General features: G+C 41.0%; 1 protein-coding gene across 2 annotated transcripts in view; it reads left to right on the top strand.

Annotated features, from left to right (window-relative positions):
- Window positions 1-1,117: 1,117 nt before the first annotated feature.
- The window catches only part of ATOEP16-4 (Mitochondrial import inner membrane translocase subunit Tim17/Tim22/Tim23 family protein), a 215,308-nt gene continuing 190,034 nt past the window's right edge, over window positions 1,118-26,391 (top strand). Inside the window, exon 1 of one of the 2 annotated variants that reach the window (XM_089422910.1) lies at window positions 1,118-1,282. In XM_089422910.1, coding sequence (XP_089279036.1) covers window positions 1,193-1,282 — 90 coding nt within the window. In that variant the 5' untranslated portion in view covers window positions 1,118-1,192. The remainder of the gene's footprint in view (window positions 1,283-26,391) is intronic. The other variant, XM_089422909.1, reaches the window with a different exon arrangement.

Genomic DNA, 26,391 nt, shown 5'->3' with positions numbered 1-26,391 from the left:
TAATTTCAAAGTAATTAGATTAATAGTATGCATTGATTTTAGTGTAAGCACAAAAAAATTATTGGCAATGTGCATTGATTTCTATATTACATTAATTCAACCATAAATAAAATACTTGTATTTTTATTTTAAATAATATGTTTACTTACCTGAAATGTTTGCTTCTTGAAACTGTAAACTATTTGTATTTGACTACATTCTTATTATTCCCATTTTCCATCATTCAACATTGTTAGTCACTTTGCATTCAAACGGGGTAACAAAAAACAACTACCATTGAAACTTACTTGGGGTTTAACACTCCATTAGTCACAATGATTGTCTTTGGAGAAAATTGCTCTTAATATTGGAGAGCAAGAGAGACAAGGTATGATGTTTACTATAATAGTTAGAGTTAAAGATTTCAATGATCTACACTTTCAACCACCCTTTTCATACGATTGATATGAAAATATGACAAAACTAATAAGTGTGACAATAAGAACATTAGAAGAAAATAGTTTGAGATTGATCACAATAAAGACTATTTGTAATTGACTACATTCTAATTATTCATATTTTCTATCATTCAACACTGTTACGTTGTCACTTTGTATTCAAATTTTTTTATTTCATCATTAAGTTATTAACCGTCTCTATCATCTCAACAAACTGAGGTAATTGACAAATTTAAAATTACAATGACCAAATTAATCTTAAATATATTTAACATATTTAATATGATCAAATAATTAAATATTCAACAAATTTTGTGTGATCATGCAAAATTGAAACCAACATAGATCCGTCTTAACCTCGGATCTATGAAGTGCAAAGAGGGATCAAATCTCTTGAGAAGTAAACCTTTCCTCAAATTTTGTATTAAAAAAATGTTTACATCTCGAAAAATTTGATCCCTCCAAAATTAAAATGAATCTAAACAGATTTAAATAAAATCATATATTTTCTAATAACATCTAAACTCAATATAACATCTAAACTCAATAGAGTGCATCAATTACAATTTCACACGAGTGAGGTCCAAAAAATAATGGAGGTTAAAAAAATGCACTTTGGGTATTTTTTTCCATAAAACTATGCATGCACTTGTATACTTTATCTATGTACGTTGCACTCTTGAAATTTGAAATTTGTTATAGCCTGAAACATACAATTTCCATTCACCCGTCATGAAGCAGCGGGAAGAGGGACCATGGAAAATTCAATGGATATGTGGCGAGTACTGGAGGAAGGACCGCCATGCTCGTCTCGTGCTGTCGAAGCATTCGTTCGTTTCGGAGTGGTCCGGATTCGAAACCTGTGCATCTCTGTATTTTCGTTTAGCATTTTGAAAAATAAGGCATTCAATAAAATGTGTATGAGTTATTGTAAATCGATCGACTCGACAGATTTATTTTCAGCATCCAATGAAACATTTGTGTTTACATCATGAAAAGAATTTGAAAATTTCAGTGAGTTTCTGTATGCAAATTTATTTCTCTTAGAAAAAAGCAAATTTAGTGGAAAGAGCAAAATCCGTGTTTACAGTAATTGACGTGAATTTCAGAGCTGGGGTGAATATTTGGTAAATTTGCAAAGCAAAGGGAAAACTTCATCGAACTTTAGAATTTGTAGGAGACAATAGACTTGAATGCGTGAACTGAAAAGAGCTCTCGGTGGTAAGTCGGGGTTTCACAAGAGCTGAAGGGTTTTAGACATTAAATTGGGGATTAAATTAGCACTGGAGTTTTGCTAGGCTTAGGGTTTCATGAATGATTAGTGTTCCAGTTCAGGTTTTCTGGAGGCCATTTTACCATGGTTGAAGTACAGTACAACTTCCGTTCGAGAGAGATACGGACGAGTGAAACATACGAGGCAGATGGAAAGAAAATTGGTAATTCATAGAAAAAAATATATAATAATTTACTAAAATTTAATGCGAAATTGTACCAAGAGAAAGAAGGTGATCTACAGTTCCATTAAGACAACATACTCCTTGTGATTTTACTCTTGCTATGCAGTTTGGGTGTTACAGAAAATGTGGAATTTCTGTTATCAGATGTAAGATCTTTGTGTCTACAGAGAATCCTTTGGATATCATAAATATCTCAAAGAGGCCAAAACCCATGGTGGCGATAGTAGCCCAAGTTATTCATTGTCCACTAAATCATCCAATCCCAGCTTTTGAATTCCAAACAATAATACCACAAATTTACCCATCTGTATTTCCCCAAAAGACCACTAGGTCCTTTGCACCAATGCTTCGAATTACCAAGTTCAAAGAGTTTCAAATAGGCCAAGAGCACAAAGGATACGAGCCACTGAGCGTGGAGGACAAGGGATTTCAGAAATCAACCAGAAAAGAACTAGAATAAATGTTGCTATCTGTTGCATGCTTGATCTTGGCACAATGTCCCAAACATCATTCTTCATGATGGAGGTGAACTCCACCATGGCATCCAACCATCCATGCTTGTTTACTTCCTCCTGAAAGTTGGAAGGCTTAGAATCTATGATGTTGTGCATCAATGCCATGTAGTTTGGAAACTTCTTCCAAGGTCTGCTATCTGTAAATGTGCTCCTAGGAGCCTTACGTATTCATGAGCATCCCTCAATGTTTGAGTGAACCATCAAGGTCTTCTGACAAAAGTGGAAGGGGTCACTATCTCCTCCTCTTCACTTTAAGGTTGTTGTATTACTTTGAAAGTCATTGGTGACCTTGTCTCAACCTTTGAAGCTTAAAATTTCTCATCATCCTATCACTACAATAGGCTCATGGGACTTTCTCAATGCAAAGTCTTCCTCAAACTTTACATCCCTGCTCAATACTGTCTTCCTATGTTACGGAATAAAGACTCTGTAGGCCTTTGAAGTCTCTGTAACCTACAAATAAACCCTACCTATTGGAGGGTTCCAACTTAATCCTATTCTCTACAAGTACATGGATAAAAACTGGACAACAAAAGATGCAGAAATAACTCACCCTTTGGCTTTGTTATCCACCACCTGTGGGTAGTATGTATAGGAGATTTTTTTTCTCCTAGATGGTCCTTAACTGGCAGCCAACAGTCCCTTGCAACCACCAGATAGCTTGATGTGCCATTATCTCTGCCACTTGAGCCAGCCGTGTGGTCCCTCGCCCATTTCTTATGATTGTTTGTTTGAAGGTGGGCCTCTCGACCCTGAAGGTATGGCTTTTCATTGGTATAGTTGAGTAATTTTCCTTGTCATGGGCACTTTTGGGCATGGATTGGTGGGGGGATTCGGCGGAAAGAGTGGGCTAGGTTTGTACTCTTGTCTCCACTACTTGATTTCGTGGTTAGCCTTGTATCTTAGTCCCGTGGGATCTCCTTTATTGGCCATTAGCTTTAGGGTTGGCACTACATGGGAAATCCCAATTTTGGTTGCGTGGTCCTGCTTCTCGACACCATATACATCACTCCTTTCCACTCATTTTAGCCCCATTCATCTCTTTTCCCATTCAGGTCCACATGTGCCCACTGGGTACACATAGGGTTAGCATCCCCCTCCCCTTGTCCACACCTTGGGTCGGGCCTAGAATGATGCCCCAGAGGTTGATGCAGCTAAAAAGAAAAGAAAAAACATAATTTGGCCACTCTCAACAGGAAATGTACCACAAAATGCAAAAGATGGTCGAGACATACAAATTTAGCATGTGGGCAAAAACCAAACATGAGCTCTACCCCTTATCCATGGCCATCACCCTGGCTCCTACGGGCCCTAGATGAGCCCTCTCCACATTAAGGAACCCATGATTGTTCCAACCCCTGGTGGGCAATGAAATGCCTCACCTCAAAAGGGGGTACTTACTGCTACATCATACACATCATGCTCTCATCTCTTGGAGCCCCGAGCAATTATGAAGAAAAATGAATCAAAAGGCAAAAGGCATATGAAGAAGGGTGGAAAAACAAAGGCCAGGGTAACTCATGTACCACAATTTGCTCCTTCCTACACTCATGTACCCAGGTGTGGGCTTGCTAGTTTTTGGTAGCATCGGAAGTGCTCTAGCCTTGAAAATTGGTGGAGAGGCTAAGGCACATGAGTTCTAAAGAACCTATAAACCGTTTGGTAAAATTCCACCCTAATTGTATTTTATTAAAATAATAATTATTTTTAATGGAGTTCCTAAGTCTAAACTTAGGGAAATTAAAATATTAATGGGTATTAATCAAAATATGGGTGAGAATGATCTAGAAGGCGGATCAAGTCATGTTTTAATCTTAGCCGTTGATTAGAGACTTAATCTCGGCCGTTGAAGACTTAACAGGAAAAATATAAAATGGAGGCTTGGGTTCATTTGGAAACACACAGAGAGATTGAGGAAATCGATTTTCTGAGGTGAGAAGTTCTCCGGAGGGAAATCGATTAGGGAGATCTTGCAGCTGAGGGGCAGTGAGAATCCTGGAGAAGGACTTTTCGGGGAATACTGACCGAGAGGCGGAGGGAGCTTGCAAAGGGCAACGCAGTAGTCGGGAGAGTTGACGCTGGGCCAGTTTGGGCCCATGCAGCCTTGACGCAGAGCCAGAAAGGTTTGTGTAAAGCATAAAAGCTACTTGTCACGCAGAAGCCGGAACTGCCGGGAACAACCGGGAACTACCAGAACAACCGCGATAGTTGACACAGAGGGTAGAAGAGGTGAAGCAGGGTTGATGCAAAGCCTGAAAGGCTAACGCATGGCCTACGCAGGGCCAACGCAAAAATAGTCGGGGTTAGCCAGTGTTGTGCTGAATCAGTCGAAATTCTGCCGAGTGAAGTGAAGTAAAACTCACTCAAATTTTCCGTCAATATTTTCTCTGTAAAGGATTGCTAGATGAGCACCCTAGATTTGTATTCAGATATTTCTCCTACATAATAATAAACTCTCAGAACTGTTGCACCGGTTTTCTCGCATTGGGTTTTTCCAGGAACTATTGTGTCAAAAAATAAAGTGTGTCCTATGTATCTTGTTCTTTGCTCTATTTTCTGTTTCATGAGATCAAATATTTAATTAGTGTAGGTTGCATAAGTAATTTGCTTCAGTATTCAGAAGAATAACTTGATGAATGTAATTTAAAAATCAAGTAGGTGAAGTAGATTCAAATTTGCTGCAGTAGGGGTTCCTTCAGTGTAGGAATTTTCACATGGTATCAAAGCATTGATTTTGAAATAGGAAGTGCAGATCCAGTGCTAAGCAGTGAGGCCGAAAGTTGCACTTAGCAGCAATTCGAATCCCCTTGAAGGGATTGCGCAGTCCTTGCTGGGAAGTAGATCCGAAGAAATCTCTCTAAGTGAGACGATAGAGAGGTACGATTTCGAGTTTGTGAGTTTGTAGAGGCAGAGGGAGTGACGCAAAGCCTCAGCGCAGTGTTTGAAGGGCGCAGTTTTTGCCGGGGCAGAAATCCGCTTTAAAAGAACGAAGACACGTAGAAGGGGAATTTTCGCCTCAGAGAACTTTCTGCCAGAAAGTTCGAATTTCTCTCTTGCTGAGTAGCTGAGCAGTGACTAGAGGAGTCAGTTCGACAATTGGGTGAGATGGCATCGCATGGGCTCAGAGATCATGTTAGGTTGGATGGAGCCTCCAACTATGTCATATGGAAGACCAAAATCTTAGCTATTCTGGAGGAATATGATCTCAAGTCCTACGTCAAAAGTGTTGTAGTTGTTACTGCTGACAACGATCAAAAGAAGAAGTACAAGGCCGAGTAGGGGAAGGCAAAGAGGCTCATTCTCGATGGAGTTCGAGATCATGTGGTCTCACACTTGCAGGGCGAGGATACAACCTGAGAGATGTGGGAAGCCTTATCTTCTCTGTATGAAGGCTCTTCCGAACAACAAAAGATGTACCTAGAGCAGAAGTTGCAGCGGAACTTGATGCAGAAAGGAGAAGGGGTGAATCTCTATTTTCAACATCTTCTGGACACTAGAGACCAACTTGCTGCAGTGGGGTCCACTCCTCAGCCAATCGCAATGGTGAGGATAACCCTGAATGGAGTCTCAGATGAATGGTACGTTTTCGTCCAAAGCATATTGGGCAAAGAAAAACTACCTTCATGGGAGGGGATGTGGGTGACTCTTCAACAGGAGGAATTAAGGAGGGACCTGGTAAAGGTCAACCTCAATGGCAACAGTGGGAGTGGCATGAAGACCAAGGAGGAAGAGGAAAATGCAGCTCTAACATCGAAGGGACAACAGAAACAGAAGCGGAAGAAGGACATTTCGAAGGTGAAATGTTTCAGATGTGGTGAGATGGGTCACTTTGCATCTCAGTGTTCTTTGAAGAAAAATGATAAGGACGAGAAGCATGATCCAAAGGTTGTAGCTACAAAGATTGTCGAGGATGAGTTTGCCATGAGTGCCCATGCATCTCCAGGAGGGAGAAGGGGCGATATTGAGCTGTAGTCGAGAGGACTACATGTGGGCGAGATCCTTGAGGAGTCCACCTCTTGGATCAATTCGTTGCTATGAGAGCCCAAGATTCAACAGTAGCGAGATGGACTTAGTGTCAAATGATGCAGTGGAGTGTTTGGAGGACAGATGCAGTAGCTGGGACCAGAGACTGATCAACGCAGAGCAAGGTTGGCAGCAGTGCAGTTGGCACAGTGCAGGAGTCAGCAGCAGTGCAGAAGATTCAGAGGGTCAAAATCAACAACAGTCAGATTCCAACATTCATTGTATTATGTTGAACACAATTAAGTTCAACTAATTTTGGATGTTTTTCAGTTTCTTCTCTCAACAACTGAGTTGCAGTACGGATGCAGTGTTAGCAGTGGCAGTGCTAGTAGCATAGCAGATGCAGCAGTGGCAGTGGCAATGTCATGGGCAGTAGTACAGTAGCAGTAGCAACACAGTGTTGGTTGCAGCAGCAGTGCAAAAAGGAGGTGCTTCAGAAATAGAGCAGCATGCAGGAGGACATTGTTGCTAGGAGGGAGTGTTAGGTTTTGGTAGCATCGAAAGTGCTCTAGCCTTGAAAATTGGTGGAGAGGCTAAGGCACATGAGTTCTAAAGAACCTAGAAACCGTTTGGTGAAATTCCACACGGATTGTATTTTATTAAAATAATTAATATTTTTAATGGAGTTCTTAAGTTTAAACTTAGGGAAATTAAAAAATTAATGGGTATTAATCAAAATATGGGTGAGAATGATTTAGAAGGCAGATCAAGTCATGTTTTAATATTAGCCGTTGATTAGAGACTTAATCTTAGCTGTTGAAGACTCAACAGGAAAAGTATAAAATGGAGGCTTGGGGTTCATGTGGAAACAAACATAGAGAGATTGAGGAAATTGATTTTCTGAGGTGAGAAGTTCTCAGGATGAAAATCGATTAGGGAGATTTTGCAGCTGAGGGACAGTGAGAATTCGGGAGAAGGACTTTTCGGAGAATACTGATAGAGAGGCGGAGAGAGCTTGCACAGAGGCAGCGCAGTAGCCGGGAGAGTTGATGCTGGGTCAGTCTGGGCCCACGCAGCCTTGACGTAGAACCAGAAAGGCCTGCGCAGAGCAGAAACGCTACTTGTCACGCAGAAGCCAGAACTGCAGGGAATTGCCAGAACAACCGGGATCACTGATGCAGAGGGCAAAAGAGGTGACGCAGGGCCAGCGCAGAAATAGTCGAGGTTAGCCAGTCTTGTGCCGGATCAGCTGGAATTTTGCTGGGTGAAGTGAGGTAAAACTCACTTAGATTTTCCCCCAGTATTTTCTTTGTAAAGGATTGCTAGATGAGCATCCTAGATTTGTATTCAAATATTTCTCCTACATAATAATAAACCCTCAAAACTGCTGCACTGGTTTTCCCGCATTGGGTTTTTTCGGGGACTATTTTGTCCAAAAATAAGTGTGTCCTATGTATCTTGTTCTTTGCTCTGTTTTTTGTTTCATGAGATCAAATATTTAATTAGTGTAGGTTGCAGAAGTAATTTGCTTCAATATTCAGATGAATAACTTGATGAATGTAATTTAAAAATCAAGTAGGTGAAGTAGATTCAGATTTGCTGCAGTAGGGGTTCCTTCAGTGTAGGAATTTTCCCAGGGCTTCCCTTATTATAGCTACCCTTGTACCATGGCATGTGGCTTGGAACATTCCCTGATCTCCACTACGTTCCATCACTATATCATTTGCCACTTACCACCTAATGGATTTCCCATGGACATGTCACCCCCTTTAAAGGTTGAAACCATCTAATAGGGTCCTTGATTAACCCCCTTATTGAGCTTGGTGACACTTTTACATGCCAAAGCCCACTATGGAAGGGCATGCCACCATGAAGTTCCGTATTGATTCCATGGCTTGTAAGCTCTTTTACTTGATTATTCTAATGATTTGTAGTATTGGAGGGAAAGGGGACGCATCGAGTTTAGCAGGTATGTGACATTTGATGAAGATGCTGCCCTTGGAAAAGCAAGGGACATTCCTCCTCTTCTTGTTGAGAAGAAGGATGATGACATGGACCTACTAGAAGGTCCTCCTGTGCCTGAACTTGAGATAGATGTTGCTGATGACCCGTTGAAACCCATGGACCCCTTCGATCCTCCTCTAAGTGATCCTCCTACCAGGAGGAGACCATTATGGCTTCGTGATACCTTATAGAGTGCTGAAAGACTTTCCATTGCCAGAGGATCCTTTAGAAAAATTAAGAAGCCATGCCGATATCAGGGTTATGTTGTATTTATGAGCATCATCATATAGGCCGAACCACACACCTTTGAAGAAGCAGTGAAAGAGCAGGTCCAAAAGGATGCTATGGTCGAAGAATACGAGTCTGTAATGAAGAACGATGTGTGGGAAGAAGTTCCGAGGCCTAAAGGTGTTAGTTTTTTGTAGCATCGAAGGTGTTCTAGTCTCGAAACTTTGAGGAGAGGTTAAAAGACATGAGATTTCCAATACCCATAAATCATTTATGGAAATTCCACCTAAAGATTGCTCAATTAGATTATTAGCCAACTTTTAAATATTTTCTAAGTCTAAACTCAGGGATATGGTTAATTAATCAATATTAATTGAGATAAGGTGAGAATTATTGATTTGTGGTAGCATCGGATGCGCTCTAGCCATGAAAATTGGTAGAGAGCCTAAAGTGCTCGAGATCTCCAAGACCCATAAATGGTTTGGGCAAATTGTACCCGGTTTGGGAGATATTAAAATAATTAATATTTTTAATGGAGTTCCTAAGTCTAAACTTAGGAAAAATAAAATATTAATATAAAACTGGTTTAGAAGGTTCCAAAAGTCATGGATCAAGCCAAATCTAATCTTAGCCGTTGATTAGAGATTTAATCTCGGCCGTTGAAGGACTAACAGGAAAAGTATAAGAGGAGGCTTGAGGGTCAATTGGAGAATACACTAGAGTGACCAGTCATTCGATTTACTAGAGCGGGGTTTGCTAAGTAAAGTCAAATTAGTGATCAACAGTGAGGGGCAGTGAGTACTAGACAGAGAGGCAGAGATAGTGCTGAGAGACCAGCGCAGAGGCAAAGAGGCAGATGCAGAAGCCAGAGCAAGCCACGTAGAGCAACACAGAGGCTAGAGGGCCTGCATCATCTAGGCAGATGGCAACAGGAGTAATGCAGAGGGTCCCAGAGGCTGCGCAATGCCTCAGAGGGCTGACGCAGAGGCCAGGAGGGCTGACGCAGTGCTTTAGTGTTGCTGGAGAGGGTTTCGTGGGGCAGGTTTTCTGAATACCTGCTTTCGAATAGAGAGGTATTACTGCCAATTATTTTTCTCTGTCGGGTGAGCCAGTTTGGCACCTAGTTGTACTCAAGGATATACTGCATAATAATAAACCCTTAGAATTGCTGCACCGGTTTTACCGCATTGGGTTTTTCTGGGGACGAGTTGTCCATAATAATGGTGTCAATTGTGTGTTTGTTTTCTTTCAGCTGTTGATCTGTAGATGGTTGAGACTGTATTGTGTTTATTTTGTTATTTATATGTTTTAAATAACTTGTTCGTAATTAACAAGTAGAAGAACTAAACCAAAAGAATATAGATTAAATTTCTAACCGATAGAAATTCCACCTAGAGATTGCCCAATTAGATTATTAGCCAATTTTTAAATATTTCCTAAGTCTAAACTTAGGGAATATGGTTAATTAATCAGTATTAATTGAGATAAGGTGAGAATTCTCTAGAAACTCACATGGATCGATAGGGAATTAATTTGGGCCCTTGATTAAGTTCTAATCTTGGCCGTTGGTGCTCCAACAGAGGATTATAAGAAGAAGTCGATGGGTAGATGGAGAATACACTTGTGAGAATCACAGAGAGTTCGATTCCCTTGGAGTGTTCGATTTTCAGAGAGGCAGCAGTGCTGGAAGAATTCAAGTAGGAAAGCAGAGGCAGTGAAGCCAAAGGAAGATTTCTAGATCCGGCGAGTGCATTTGCAGAGAGGCCAAAATTTCTCCAGGAGACTAGGCAGTCCCAGCGCAAAAGCTTCCGTGGGCAATTCAATTTGCTAAGGAAGGAAGACATTTTCGGTTCCAGAGGCTGGGTAGAGGTTCTTGAGTGCTGAAGAAGCATTTTTCCAGTCAGCAGCAGGCAAGACGACTTGATTAGCAGATGATCTGGGTAGCACATGTGGCAGGCACCCTCATGTTGACGCAGAGCCTACGCAGGCCCAGTTGGACGGCTTGCTTTTTAGTGGCAGTCGAGTGCCGGGATTGCTAGGAGTGAGGGTAATTTCCCTCAAGCTATTTTTGCCAGTATTTTTCTCTGCAGAATTGACAGTGTCGGCATTCAGATTGTACTTAGATAATTTCACTGCTGCATATTAATATAAAACCCTCAACTACTGCACTGATTTTCCCAAGTTGGGTTTTTCTAGGGACTTTTGTCCAAATAACTGTGTTAGTTATTGTGTCTGTGTGTTAGAATTTTCTCAATTTCCAGCACTATTTTTCTTCTGTAGTTTATTTGTGAAAATCACAGTGTGAATTATTTGATGATTGCCGTAACAGATAAATTGTTAAATAAATTAACACTTAGGAAAATAATCTCTAGTTGTTGTGATATGAATTTTTCACATGGTATCAGAGCGTGATTTATTAGGCGAGAAGCTCAGAAGTGAAAGAAGAAAATTTCGCTATTCAGAGGGAGCAACATGCGACAATTTTTTGGTGCTATCATGCTATGTAGTGCCTCGCCAGGCAGTTCGAATTGCTGTGCAAGGGTTTAATTTTCAGTTACAGGGTGGCAGAAAATTCAATTTGCCAAGATTAGTGATTCCAGCAGGCAGAGGGAGCAACAACAACTCAGTTTTCGCTGAGCAGATTCCTTGGTTGGACGTAGAGGGTTTTGTAGTGGTAGAATCAACGTCGGGTGGAAGAGAAAAGCACACATGAGGGAAAATTTATCTCAAGGGACTTCGAGTTTCAGAAGTTCGATTTTTCCAGGCAGATTGGTAGTAGTTGAGTGCAGATTTCCTCACTCCAGAAGGGAGTGCGTATAGTAGATCCAGTAGCCAAGTAGAGGGAAAGAGGGAGTTTTCGATAGATTCAGAGATGGACATAGCAGGGCTCAAAGATCAGGATAGGTTGGAGGTGTTGCACACTTTTTGTCAAAGTTCCAAGGAAGTAGTTATGCCATTTTTTTCTTTAGAAGATCGGATCATCAATCATCAGTTTATTCAGTGTTTGTAAACCCATTCTGCAAATTTATATTGTAAATGATGCTAGTAAGACCGTATATGTATGTAACAACCTAGGTAAGCCTATTATTTTGGCAGGATTTTCATCCTATGAGGTTTTTCGTTTCATTGACTCATTTGTGTTTTTAAACACGGATGGTCGACAGAGTTTTTCTCTCCAACCTCACCCCACATCTAGGGTGGAATTCTTCATCAAAGTCTTAGGTGAGTCTTAGTGTTTTAGTCGAGTCTTATGTAAAAGTGGTTTGAGAATGATTTAAGCTAGTTGGCTAAATTATTTTATTACAAATCACTTGGTCTACTAAACAATACTGTGTTGCAGAATTGTGTATGTAATTTGAGGGTCTATACCGAAAGGGTGTTCCCCCTTTGAGGGTTGAAAATGTAATTATCTTATGTAAAAAATATTTCAGTGCATGGTTCCTCATACTTAGACACCATGACTAAAATATTAGAGGGTGGAAAAATTATTAATCCCCTCAAGTGTCAATTAATTAAATTTTCTGGCAAAAATAAATTAAAATCCTAAGCTAGAAATTTAATTAATTAGAGTCAAAATTAAAGTCTTAGAGAAATAGCAGCTGTCTCGAGAGACAACGTTGTTCCAGAGCAGAAGCAGCTAGAGAAGAAGTGACGCAAAGCCTATGTCAGCATTTCGACCCAGGAGGAGGGTCAACGTAGAGGCAGATCAGACCTACGCAGTGCCCGGTCATCTTTCTCAGCCAGGAAGGATCGACATTGTGGCCACGAGGAGCAGATTTAGCGTTTGTCGATATTGCGCAGAGCCTGAAAGGCTTAGTTTCTTCAGTTGTCGGGGTTTGGAGATTTGTGGGCGGATTGTAATTTGAGGAGCTGGTGGGACGTTTTTGTCTGTGCAGAACAGTGTCTAAGGAGGCAGAACCAAGGTAGAGGGAATCACTACCTCGACGGATTTCTAGACAAGGAATCAAGATCCGAGTTGCAGTTGCAATGAGGATTGGAGAGGAGCGGTTCGACAACTGGCCAGAGGATTACCAGGAGGGAAATCAGGACTTAGAGGGAGATTTCCAGGAGGGGAGTCAAGACTCAGAGGGAGTCCAGAAGAGGAGCTGAAATGGCAGTGAACAAACTAAGGGATTAGCACAGGTTGGACGGGGCTTCCAACTTTGTCATCTAGAAGGCCATGATCTTGGTAGGCCTGGATCAACATCACATCAAGAACTTTGCCTTGAAAGTAGTGGCTAACCCAGTTGACCCAGTTGAGAATGAGAAGTATGAGGCAATGGCGAGGGCGTAGCGCATGATCCTAGATGGCGTCAAAGATCATGTCATACCACATATTGCTGAGAATAACACAGCAAAGGAGATGTGGGACACCATGACCACCTTATACCAGGGCTCTTCCATGCAGCGGAAAATGCTATTGGAGAATCAGCTAAGGTCATATCAGATGCAGAAGGGAAAGCAAATAGATCCATTCCTTATCAAGTTGCAAGAGATTCGTGACCAACTTACTTTCATGGGGTCTACACCAAATCCAGAGTTTATGGTCAGGACTGCCCTGAATGCAGTCTCTGAGGAGTGGGAGACATTTGTCCAAAGTATTTTGGGCAGGGCTACTCTTCCCAGTTGGGAGGAGATGTGAACAACTCTTCGATGGGAAGAGATCAGGAGGATGACCAAAGCGGGGAGTAGTGGTAAGGGAGCTCGAGTCAAGAAAGAGGAAGAACAGGATGCGGGTCTAGTATCTGCGGGACAACAAGGGAAGAGGAAGAAAAAGGACATCTCCAAGGTTAAGTGCCTCCATTGTGGGGAGCTGGGACATTATGCATCCCAGTGTCCCAAGAAAAAAAAAAGGGAGAGGCTTCCGATTGAAAGACAGCTCCAGCTAAGGCGGACAAAGAGGTCAAGACTAATGACGATTGTGCCATGAGTGCTCATGCGCCTCTAGAGAAGAGGTGGGGAGACATCAAGTTGTAGTTAGGAGGACTACATACTAGGGGCAGGATCCTTGAGGTGCCCAAACTCTTGGATCACATAGGGCTATGGGAGCCCTCAACGACAGTAGCATGATGTTAAGTGTCAGGTGGAGCAAGGTGTGATAGAGTGACAAGACAATGCTAGACTGCAGAAGTCTGTAGCAGTGTAGTGGGGGTTGCAGCAGTGCGAGAGTCACAAAGGTGTTTGCAGCAACACAGTAGCAGCAGAGGGAGCACAGGATAGCAGCTGAGGTAGCTTCAGCGTCACAGCGCTTCCAGACTGACCAGTATGTCAGTATTTGGGTGAAGTCAGTTACTTACTTCTCGGTAACTGAGTTGCAGTGCAGCAGTTAGCAGTGGCAGTGCTATGGGTAGCATGTTGAGAGGGAGTTGTAGTACAGATGTAGCAATGGCAGTGGCAGTGTCATGGGCAGCAGTACAGGAAGCAGCAGTGTAGGGGATGTAAGGCAGAAGGCCAAGCATCAGCACAGGTACCAATGCAGAGGATCAATGTGATGTTTTTGTGGAGAAGCATTACTAGAGCACATTCCTAGAGCACATTCCTCGCTAAGAGGGAGTGTTGATTTTTGGTAGCATCAGATGTGCTCTAGCCATGAAAATTGGTGGAGAGGCTACGGCACGTGAGATCTCCAAGACCCAAAAATCGTTTGGGGAAATTCCACCTGGATGGAGAGATATTAAAATAATTAATATTTTTAATGGGGTCCTAAGTCTAAACTTAGGAAAATTAAAATATTAATGTGTATTAATACAATATGGGTGAGAAAGTTCTAAATAACGCGATTAAGCCAGATCTAATCTTAGCCGTCGATTAGGGACTTAATCTCGGCCGTTGAATTGTCAACAGGAAAAGTATAAGAGGAGGCTTGAGGATTAGTTGGAGACACACCAAGTTGATCAAGAATTCGATTTTCTGGGGCAGGGTTTGCTGAGAAATCGAGTTAGTGATCTGTTGCAGCGAGGGGCAGTTCGGCAGAAGGCCAAGAATACATATCAGAGAGGCAGAGAAAGTGTCGGAGAGACAACGCAAAGCCTAGGAAGGCTAACGCAGAGGCTGAGGCGGCCACCACAGAAGACGCAGAGAGCCAAGAGGCTGACGTAGAGGCAGTAGAAGTTGCGCAGAGGGCTGCAGAGTTGACGTTGGGCTGTAGAGGCAGCGTTGAGGAATTTTCGTGAGGCACACTGAGAGCGGTTAGCTGACGGAGAGTTGTAGAGGGTGACGCAGTCCCTGGAGGGTGACACAGTTCCAGAGAGAAGCTTGGAGCAGCTTTTGTTGTCCAGCTAAGGAACTGTCAAAGTTGTTGTGGGATCAATCATCCGATTGCTGATCAGCCGGAATATCTGTCTCTGAGGAGAGGTACTTCTGCCAAGGAAAATCTCTGAAGGGTGAGCCATTTCTGGCACCCTAGTTGTATTCAGAAACTGCATAATAATAAAACCCTCATATCTGTTGCATTGGTTTTCCAGCATTGGGTTTTTCCGGGGATGATTGTCCAAAAATAACAGTGTCCCTTGTGTGATTGTGTCAGTTTATTTCAGTTGTTGATCTGTATGTGTGTGAAGGTTGCATTTGTGTTTATTTCAGTATTTATATTTATAAATAGCTTGTTAATGGAAAGAACAAGTAGGAGATAATAAACCAGATAATGCAGTAGGGATTTATGATGGCTCTAACAACTGCAAAGTCACTGTGTTAACTACTAGGAAGAGTTGAATCTCTCAAGCTAGTTTAAAAAGAGTTTCCATAAAGAGTCTATCAACCTAGCTTATGCAAGATGATGAGTGACAATCCCAAAGCACCTTCATGCAAATTCAAATTTCCCAAGTGGCATTAAGAATCCCTCAAGCAAAATCAAATTCCATGATGAAATGACAAGTATATATGGATGGGTACCAATGTGGGGACAATTTCCCACAAAAATCTCCACCAAATATTCTCCCAAATGTGCATTAACTTCACAAATTCGAATTTTCCAAGCAGTTTCCTCATTTATTTCCAAAAATTCGATTTCCTTGAGCACATGTCCTTTTCTTGATTTTAGGAATCCACATCACTTTGAGACTTCACTTTAACTCCTCCATGATTTTCCACTTCATTTCCACATCATTTAGCATGTGTGGATATTTATTTTTCTCCATTTGTTTAATTGTTGGCTTGATTTATTGCCACCTTTTCCACTAAACTTAAGAAAAACGGATTTGAAGGTCTAAAACACATTTTTAACCCTTCAAAATGTGTTTTAATAGAAAGTTGAGGGTGAGAGGCACAATTTTTATTACTCATACCCCATACAACATCTCTAGACATCACTTATTACATTTCATATACAATTTTTATTCCAATTTCTGCCCTGCGAGAAATTTAAAAAAATGACCCCTTAGACCTAATCAGATTCCACAATTTTTTGTGTGATCTAGTATGGTAATATACATTGACCCTAGACACTAGGACTCACCCAAGGCCTCACCATCAAGCCGTACTTCGGCTTTGGGGTATATTTGGAGGAAAAAACTCAATTAATTATTAAGTCTTGATAGGGAGATGATAATTAACCAAGTGAAAAAAACCTCCCAAAGTAATACTCACTTGATGACAAGGTCCCAAGCTACCTAGGCCTGTTACATGACTCAAACTCATCATACTAGCTTCACTTAGATCCCCGCAGGGCTTGTGGAATCTGGGTACAATAAAAAATGATAAGAAGAAGTAGAGTTGAAAAACATAGGTAATATGATGATCTCTGATGGTACAAGCATCCTTTGGTACATCCTTGGGCATGGAGTCTTCAGATAATCTTCAAGTGCCACTCCAGTGGTCAACAGGACAAAGAATTGAGAACTTGAGCAAATTTGAAGCGAAAATTGGTCAATATAAGAAAGAAGTCTCCTTCCTTAAAGCTTAACTAGAAGAAGTGAAGAAACAAGCAAAAGGAGTTGGAAATGTAATGGAAGGTTTAGTCTTCCTAAAAGGACAAATTGATGAAGCAGAAAAGGAAAGAAATGTCATGACATGCTGACTAGAAGAAAAAAATGAAGAGATCTTCATATTTAAATGAGATGTCTGTTGATTTTGGGTAGCATTGGATGTGCTCTAGCTCTGAAATTTTGTGGAGGGGCTAGAACACATGAGATCTCCAAGACCTAGAAATCGTATGGTGAAATTCCACCCGGATTGTATTTTATTAAAATAATTAATATTTTTAATGGGGTTCTTAAGTCTAAACTTAAGAAAATAAAAATATTAATGGGTACTAACGAAAATATGGGTGAGAAGCTTCTAAGAGACGAGGATCAAGTCTAATTTAATCTTAGCCGTTGATTAGAGACTTAATCTCGGTCATTGATTCATCAACAGGAAAAGTATAAGAGGAAGCTTGAGGGTCAGTTGGAAATACACCAAGTTGATCAGTCAATTCGATTTTTCTGGGGCGTCGTTTGATGAAAAAATCGAACAAGTGATCTGAGTTGCAGTGAGGGGAAAAAGCAGAGATTTGGATCGAAGAGGAAGTTCCAAGACAAAGATTACGTAACAGAGAGGTAGCTTGAGCATCAGGGAGGCAGCACAGAGGCCTACGTAGCCCAGGAGGGGCTCACATAGAGCTGACACAGTCCAGAGGGGCTCTTGCAGTGGCAGTGCAGAGTATTCGTCAGTAGTCCAAGATTTTGCTGGAGAAGCGAGGTTCTGAGCCGGGAGGGCTAAACAACAGTCTTCATCCAGCAAATCGATCCAGCAGAAGGGGTGACACAGTCTTCTAGAGGTAGGATGCTGGCCCACACAGTGATTGCATAGGGACTTCACAGTGTTTGTTGGGAGGGTGTCAGATCACTCATTGGATCAGTTGTGACTTGCGGAGGAAGGTAAACCCTCGAATGTATTTCTTGTTGTCGTGATTTCTTTGTAAGGTTTGTCAGTGTGAGAGGCAACCTGTTTTACTCAGATTCCGCTTGCTTAATAATACAAACCCTCTATCTGTTGCACTGCTTTTCCTGCATTGGGTTTTGTCAGGGATGTGTTGTCCAAAAATAACGGTGTCCCTTGTTTGTTTGTCTCATCTATTGTTTCAGTTTATGATCTGTATATCAGTGTAGTCTGCAGTAGTGTTTACATCATTGTTTATCTAATCAAACAACTTGTTGAATAAAATAACAAGTAGGAGATGTTAAGCCAATAACTGCAGTAGGATTTCTGTTTATAAAAATTCAGAAATTTTCACAATGTCATCTCTTTTAAGGACCAAACATGTGAAGCAATAAGGCTGAGGGAATAAATGGAGAACCAACTAGCAAAGAAAGATGAAGAATGTGAAAAGATGAAAAACGAGATTGTTTGTCTAAGGAAAGACCTTGATCAACTCAACAAGAATCTAAAGGGTTCTCAAACCTTGGATGATATCCTAAGTCGTCAAAGGTCTCTTCTTGATAAATCTGGTCTTGGTTATGTAGGTGAATCTTCTAGCAAAAATGATGCAAACCCTAATGCATCAAAATCAAATAACATGGAGAAGCTTCAAAGTTGTGCTAATACCCCCAGCTGTAGCAGAAGCAATGAAAAGAGTCAAAATGACATTGGAAAGACCTATGCTCCAAGAAGAAATGTTGATGTTGCAGGTAGAAATAAATATTATCAAGGAACTTCAAGGCAAAACAATTTCAGAGATGCACAACCGCAATCCTCAGTTTCTAGGTATCATACTATATTTTTTGGTCATTGTTACTCTTGTACAAATTTTGGGCATATGGAAAAGGATTGCAGGGCATATAACAAAGACATTTATGAGGATTCCAATCAGTTCCCCAAGAGTAAAGGTGCAAGGAGATACCCCATTGTACATACCAACAGATATTATGCTCCTCCATTCATGTACAAAACTGAATGTTTCAAATGCCATGATGTTGGACATTTAGCTAGAGATTGCAAATTAAAGTGGTTCCCTAGACAATCTAAAGAATCGTCAATCAAGCAAGGAAAGAGAGTCACAAAGGTTTGGAGAAGAAAGCAGGTTGCACCAGAAGAAAATGTTGAATGCACTTTGAATGCTGAAGGCATCAATAACTGTTTTGATCAATTTAAGGGCATCATAAGAAGATCATGCATACTGTTAGGGGGAGCTTATGACATTTCCAACATGTTGACAAAGAAAGCAGCATATTGTCAGGGGGAGCAGCGTAATGATAGAAAGAGAAGCACAATGACAGGGGAAGTACTTGCTAGAAATATTTGTCATGAAAAGCACCCCATTTGCCATTGATGTCAAAGGGGGAGGAATGTTGAAAGGGGGAGAGTATTGTCATTGATGTTAATACGTTGGAGCATTGTTGAAGATAACAAAACCCTAACCCTAAGTGCAAACCGTAATGGTTGTTGATAATCCTAAAGTGCAAAGAAAGCAGCATATTGTTAGGGGGAACAACCTAATGATAGAAAGAGAAGCACAATGATAGGGGAAGTACTTGCTAGAAATATTTGTCATGAAAAGCACCCCATTTGCCATTGATGTCAAAGGGGGAGAGAATGTTGAAAGGGGGAGAGTATTGTCATTGATGTTAATACATTGGAGCATTGTTGAAGATAACAAAACCCTAACCCTAAGTGCAAACCCTAATGGTTGTTGATAATCCTAAAGTGCAAACCCTAACCCTAGCATAAGTCCTAGGTACCCTAGCCTTGTTGAAGCCCTATTAAAAATGTCCATGCTGCCCTAGGCCCATTAAAATGATGAAACACTTCAAAGCTAGCCTTGTTGAAAAGCCCTAGCATCCTTGTTCTTGTTCCTTATTTAAGGAAGCCGCCCTTGCATACCCTAATCCCATGCACATAAAATCCTAAAGGTTGTCATAAATATCTAAACTCTTAACTATTCAACATATTAAACCTTACTGTCATAAAAGAAAATTTATTTTTTGACCTTAGACACATTACCTTGTGTTGTGCTGTACAACAACCCCCCATTTCATAAAATTTTACTTTCAAAACTATAATATGAAATGGGTCCCTTTTAGATTAAATTGGTATCAACTTATCATTCCTCAAAGGGTCCGAAAAGAAATAAAACATTATAAAACCTTTTGAGACAATATATAATCGGTCTTATAATAAAAAAATGAATAATTCTTTATTATTGCGATAAAGTGATCGCAAGATCGCATATCTCAATAACAAAGGATGCATAACAAAAGACCCATTGGTTTTCCCCGATGCGACAAGCGCGAATAACTATCGGATATCGGAAAGGTAAGCAATCATAACAAAAGGCCCCTCTCTTTGCTTCGATGCGATATCGCTATCGGCGATCGGGGAATGTAACACGCATGCAACTAAAAGCCCTCTTCTAAAAACTCCCGATGCGAATTGGCGATATCGCTATCGGCGATCGAGGATCCCGTAATAACACCAATATAACAACTTAAGCATTCCTCCGATCCCCGATTGCGATAAAGCTAAGCGCGACTTTCAAAAAGGATTGATAAGGCTTGGGTATATTATGTTTAATTATTATTAAAAGCCTTTCTCTTCCCGATAGTGATTCACTTACGCCCAACCGCCAAAACATCAAAGCCACGCTTAAATGAATTATTCGGCCAATAAACGATATGATGAGCATTTAAATGATTGACAGGTTTAAACGGCCAATTAATGGAGCAGTAATGCCAAAATCTCTTCAGAGATTGTATCCGCGGCCACCTTATGTTAATCCTCCATTATTCATTGATTGATATAACTCTTTCATATCTGGTTTGCGCCACCTATTCTCCGCATTACGTTCATTTTATCTCTTGTGCAAAGCTCCTCCGAAGTAGCAAATTTAGGCCAAATGGGGAAGAAGTCTAAAAAATCTGGAACAGCTTCAGCTTCCGCAGTAACAGGACAACACACTGCCGATCCTGGACCAAGTAAAAAAGGATTAATCTCAGACACCACATGTCTTGGTCTTGGTAATACTACTTGGCGGAGCATCTATAATCTGGTTGAGGCCGAAGAGCCTCAGGAAACATCAGTACAAGCTACAGCAGACTCGACCCGGAAGTCCCAGGCAACCCTAAAGGATTTGGCCGATTCTTACCTACATCGGATAGCGGCTCGAGAGAAAATTCTTCCATACACATATGTCGTAAGATGGGCAGTTGAGGAAATTCCAATTACAAACAGAACATTTTGCACTATCGACGGGGGAGTATTTGGTTCATTTCAACCCGATGATTTGAGACAAATGTATCATTTGCCCAAACCAGAGAAGAAGTATAACAAAGCGTTTCTGGAGAAGTTCAGAGATGAAAATGAGATTGAATCAGCACCTATACGGGAATGGAGACAAAACCCAACGAAACACAAGCATGAGTCCTCGGGTAAGTACTCTGTCGATTCCTTGTGTTCTCCTTATTGTTATGCTGGAGTGATGATGTGTAGGATTTGGGGGTTGCATGATTCCTCAAACTTCGCCATAGAGATGGTACCTTTAATGGAAGCAACATGCAATAGCGAAATAATGGATTGGGGGAATATATTATCTGATAAGTTACCAACAACTATTCTTGAGTTCAGAAACAAATCCCGCGTTACTGAAAGGTTCGTTCCTCCATTTTACTTTAGTGCCTACATCTTAGATACTCTCTGTTTTAACTCCGAATTTCCTGTGCTGGGGTGGAGATGGACTCCATAGGACCCCATGCCCATTCATATCTATCACCAGAAGTTGTGGAAAGCCCACTATAAACACCACCTATATCAAGTTTGCAATCGATTTATGTTACCCATTTACTATGCAATTTTTGACAAAAGCACAAAGGACCAAATTTCATAGTTCTTTAAGGTCGAAATTCAGAGCTAAAGAGGCCAAGTTGAGGTCTGTAACAAGGCTGAAACTTCTGTGATTCGTGGACAGAGAACAGGTTCGAAATTACAGGTCTGTAGCTCTGTAACGGTCTGCAACTAGGTCTGTGACAGGCCCAAAGTTACAAAGGAAGATAACAGGTCCAAGATCAATTTTGAGGCTGGTCCAATATGGCTCTGGAACTAAGAGAAACAACCCATTTATGGCATGCCATTCTATCCAAATGAAGATGAGGCATCTGGCCTATTCTGATCTTTGTCATTGCAAAGCTATTCATTCTCCTCATATATAGGGATGGTGGATGGATATAAAAACATTTAGGCAGATTGGACAAAAGATGGAATACTAAAGAAAAAAAAATAGTTGAAATTATGAAATATAAATATTATTAAAAAACATTTTTTAATTCAATTTTCATATTTATTTAAGTATAAAATATATATTAACTTGGAAATTTATAATTTTATTATACAAACTCTCTTTAAAATAACATTGGTTTTAAACTCTAGTGTTTTATTTATTTTTAATTATTATTAATATATATTTTATTTTTTCTTATCTCTATTATATATATATATATACACACACACACATATATATTGGTGAGATTGCATCAAGGGCGAGGAATTGACCTAGTGACTTAACATATAACTTTGCATTAAATCACTTAATAATCGAGTAATAACAACCTTTTTTCAGGTTTGGGAGTTTTGCATGTTTCTTTGCTCGAAAGGAATTTGATTGGCAAATTGTTGATAGATTAATATTTTGATTTTTTTTGGCAGTGTTTCAAAGTTCAATCTTTTACATATTTCTTTGCAAGATGGAATTTCATTGGCAAGTTTTGGATGGAAATAAATAAATTATTTTATTTTTATTTTGATAGATTAATATTTTGATTTTTTTTGGTATTGTTTCAAAGTTCAATCTTTTACATATTTCTTTGCAAGATGGAATTTCATTGTCCAGTTTTGGATGGAAATAAATAAATTATTTTATTTTTATTTTTAATATATATTAAATTTTAATATATAATATTGTTACCGCTCCCAACTTGGCGTTTTTTGTAAATTCGGGGAACATTCTAGCCGTGCCTGATACTCGTTCCCGCGTATTGGAAGTACCTGCGTACCAGAAACTTGTGCAACATAGGAATTACCCTTCTTACACAAGCAATCCTGACACAACTTCTCTTTAGAAATTCGTCCTCTTGGACCCTCTGTGTAAGCCTCTGCGTTGCTTTGCGTAGACCCTATGACGTCTAGCCTTTGAATTGACTCTGGTGAAGTCATTCTCCTGTCTTTGCTAAGGAAATTGCTTCTCCGACATTCTAGACCCTCTGTCTAGCCTTTGGAATTGAAAACGAATTTATCTCCAGGAAAATCGAATTGCTTCTGAAGCAACTGCGCAGTCCTTTGTGCTGCCTCATTGGGAATAACTTGGCCCCTTGCTGCTGCCTCTCCAGATTTGGAAAACTTCCTCTGGATTACTGTCTCTTCCCCTCACTGACCCTGCTTTGATCTTTGGCTCTCTGACAACTGCTTCTGCTCTCTGGAAATCGATCTGCCAAAAAAATCAAACTACAAAGTGTTTTCTCTAGGTGCCCATCAACTTCCTCTTATAATCTACTGTTGGAGCACCAACGACTAAGATTAGATCTTAATCAATGGCTAGGATCATTGTGGAGTCGATCCGTGTGCGTTTCTAGATAATTCTCACCTTGACTTAATTAATTATGATTAATTAACCATATTCCATAAGTTTAGACTTAGGAAATATTTTAAAACTAGTTAATAATCTAATTAGACCATCTCTAGGTGGAATTTCCAAAAACGGTTTTTGGGTTTTGGAGATCTCATGTATTCTAGCCTCTCCACGAAATTTCGTGGCTAGAACACATCCGATGCTAAAAAACTAACTCTCCCTCTTAGCGAGGACTGTGTTCTCTCCAACTAGTGCTCCAACAACTCATGCTCCAACTTGCTGCTACAACACCCTGTTTCTGTATCACCTCTGTAACGTTGCTGATGTCTGGCTATACTGCCCACCAACCACTGTGCAACTCTGATGTTGCATCTGTGCTACTGCTGACACTGCCATACTACTGCCAACACTGCATCTGCATTGCAACTCCCTCTCATCTGTTGTTGCTGCAATTGCAACTATTGCAACTGAGAAGCATCCAAAATACTAAATCAACTGTGTTCAATATGATGCATCTGTCATCTGAGTCCTGACTGCTACTAGTATCTGCATTGTCACTGAAGAATCCGTGCTGCTGCTAATTTGCACTGAGCCACCTGCTCTGCTGTCAACACTGCACTGTACTCCTCAACATCTGACTTCTACTAGTTTGCAACTGTCACTTTGGTATTGACTCCATCAATTGCCACTAATCCATCTTGCCACTGAATACTGTGGACCCCTGTAGCCAGGTAATGATTCATGAGGTGGACTCCTCAAGGACCCTGCATAATCTCTGTAGCCCTCTGGGGCTACAACTCCAAGTCACCCCACCTCACTCCTGTTGGTATGGTTGCCAACATCGCGAAGTCTTCCTCCAACCTGGAGGACAACTGGTCGATCTCAGCTGACGCTGCCTGCTGGTCCTGCTTCTCTGACTTGCCCTTCTTCCTGAGAGGACACAACGTGTTGTAGTGACCGAGCTCACCACATCTGAAGCACTTGACCTTTGACAGGTCCTTCTTCTTTCTCTGCTCCCCCTGCCCCTGACTGGGACCCTTAGATGTTAGGGCCACATTCTCCTCCTCCTTCACTACCTTTTGTCTGCTGCTACTGCTGCCACTGATGGAGCTCTTCAATGGAGCTCGTCTCAATTTCTCCTGCTCCAAATTGGCCCACATTCTGTCCCATCCTGGTAGTGTGTCTCTGCCCAATATACTTTGCCCAATATACTTTGGATGAAGACCTGCGAATCCTATGAGACACTATTGATTGCCAATCGTACTAACTCTGAAGGTTGAGGCGTTGCCCCAAAAATTGAAAGCTGGTCTCGGACCTATTGAATCCCGGTGAGGAAGGGATCTATGCCTTCCCCCTTCTGGATCCTGATGCATCTCAACTTCTCCTCCAGGAACATCTTCTGATGCTCGGAAGTACCTTGGTATAGTGTGGAGAGACCTTCCCAAATTTCTTTGGCTGTTCCCTTGGCCGCTATATGTGAGACTATATGGTCCTGGACTACATCCAGGATCAAACGCTTCTTCCTCGCCATCTCCTTCCTATATTCCTTGAGCTGGTCTGCATCCCGAGGAACTGCCACGACATTATCAATGTAGGCTTTCAGGCCTTATTCATCTAGAAGGAAAGACATCCTAACCTTCCAGATGACATAGTTGGATGATGCATCCAACCTATCCTGATCTCTAAGCCCTGCAGTGGCCACCTCGAAAATTGTCGAAAAAGCCCTCTTTCCTTTTGCTTGGCTACTGCTTTGCTACTCGTACTCCCTTCTGGAGCGAGAAGATCTGCTCACAACTACTGCCAATCTGCAAGGAAAAAACAAACTTCTGAGACTCGAAGTTCCCTGAGAGAAATTTTCCCTCTCTTGTGTGTGCTTTTCTCTTCCACTCGACGCTGGTTCTGCTGCTGCAAAACCCTTTGTGTCCAACCAATGATTCTTCTCAGTGAAAAATTTGAGTTGTTTCTACTCCCTCTGATTGCTGGAATCACTAACTTGGGCAACTCGAATTTTCTACAAACCTGCAACTGAAAATCGAATTCCTGCTCCAACAATTCGGCTTGCCTGCCTAAGCACTGCGTTGCCTCTAAGAATTTCGGCCTACTGCTCCCTATGAGCAGCGGAATTCTTTCCTTCACTTCTGAGCTTCTCGGCTGATTACTCACGTTTTGATACCATGTGAAAATTCCAAAACTGAAATCCTGTTGCAACAATTGGAATTAATTCTTCTAATTGTTAATTAATTTAACAATTTATTTGCTACGATAAATACCAAATTAATCACACTGCAACCTTCACAAATAAAATACTGCAGAAATAATAGCGCTGGAAACTGAGAAAATTCTAGCACACACACACAAATGACACCGTTATTTTTGGACAATTGTCCCCATAAAAACTCAATGCGGGAAAACTAGTGCAACAAATGAGGGTTTTATTTTATTATGCAACAGTGAAATCTAAGTACAATCTATGGATGCCCAACTGGCTATCCAAACAACAAGAAAATTTGTGCAAAATTATTTGAGGGAATTACCCTTCTTCCATAAGCAATCCCGCCACAACTTCTCTTCAGAAGTTCATCCTCTTGGACCCTCGCGTCAGCCTATACACTGCTCTGCGCAGGCCCTATGACATCTAGCCTTTGAATTGCCTTTGATGAAGTTGTTTTGCCTGTCTTTGCTGAGGAAATCGCTTGTCCGTAACTCCAGACCCTATGTCCGGCCTCTGGAACTGAAAACAAATTTCTCTCTAGCAAAATCGAATTACTTTTGAAGCAACTGCGCAGTCCTCTATGTTGCCTCACTGGGAATAACTTGGCTCCTTGTTGTTGCCTCTTCGGATATGGAAAACTTCCTTTGGATCACTGCCTCTGCCCCTCATTGACCTTGGTTCGATTTCTGGCTCTCTGGCAACTGCTGCTGCTCTCTGGAAATCAATTTGCCAAGAAAATCGAACTACAAAAGTGTCTTCTCCAAGTGCCCATCGACTTCCTCTTACAATCCACTGTTGGAGCACCAATGACCAAGATTAGATCTTAATCAATGACTAGGATCATCTTATAGTCGATCCGTGTAAGTTTCTAGACGATTCTCACCTTGACTTAATTAATTCTGATTAATTAACCATATTCCCTAAGTTTAGACTTAGGGAATATTTAAAAACTAGCTAATAATCTAAGTAAGCCATCTATAAGTGGAATTTCCAGAAACGATTTCTGGGTTTTGGAGATCTCATGTATTCTAGACGCTCCACCAAA

Source organism: Pinus tabuliformis, chromosome 4_1 (genome assembly GCF_031772625.1).
Source record: "Pinus tabuliformis cultivar Carrire ecotype Pingquan chromosome 4_1, CPIR1, whole genome shotgun sequence".
Lineage (NCBI taxonomy): Eukaryota > Viridiplantae > Streptophyta > Pinopsida > Pinales > Pinaceae > Pinus > Pinus tabuliformis.
This window is presented reverse-complemented; position numbering and strand designations above follow the sequence as displayed.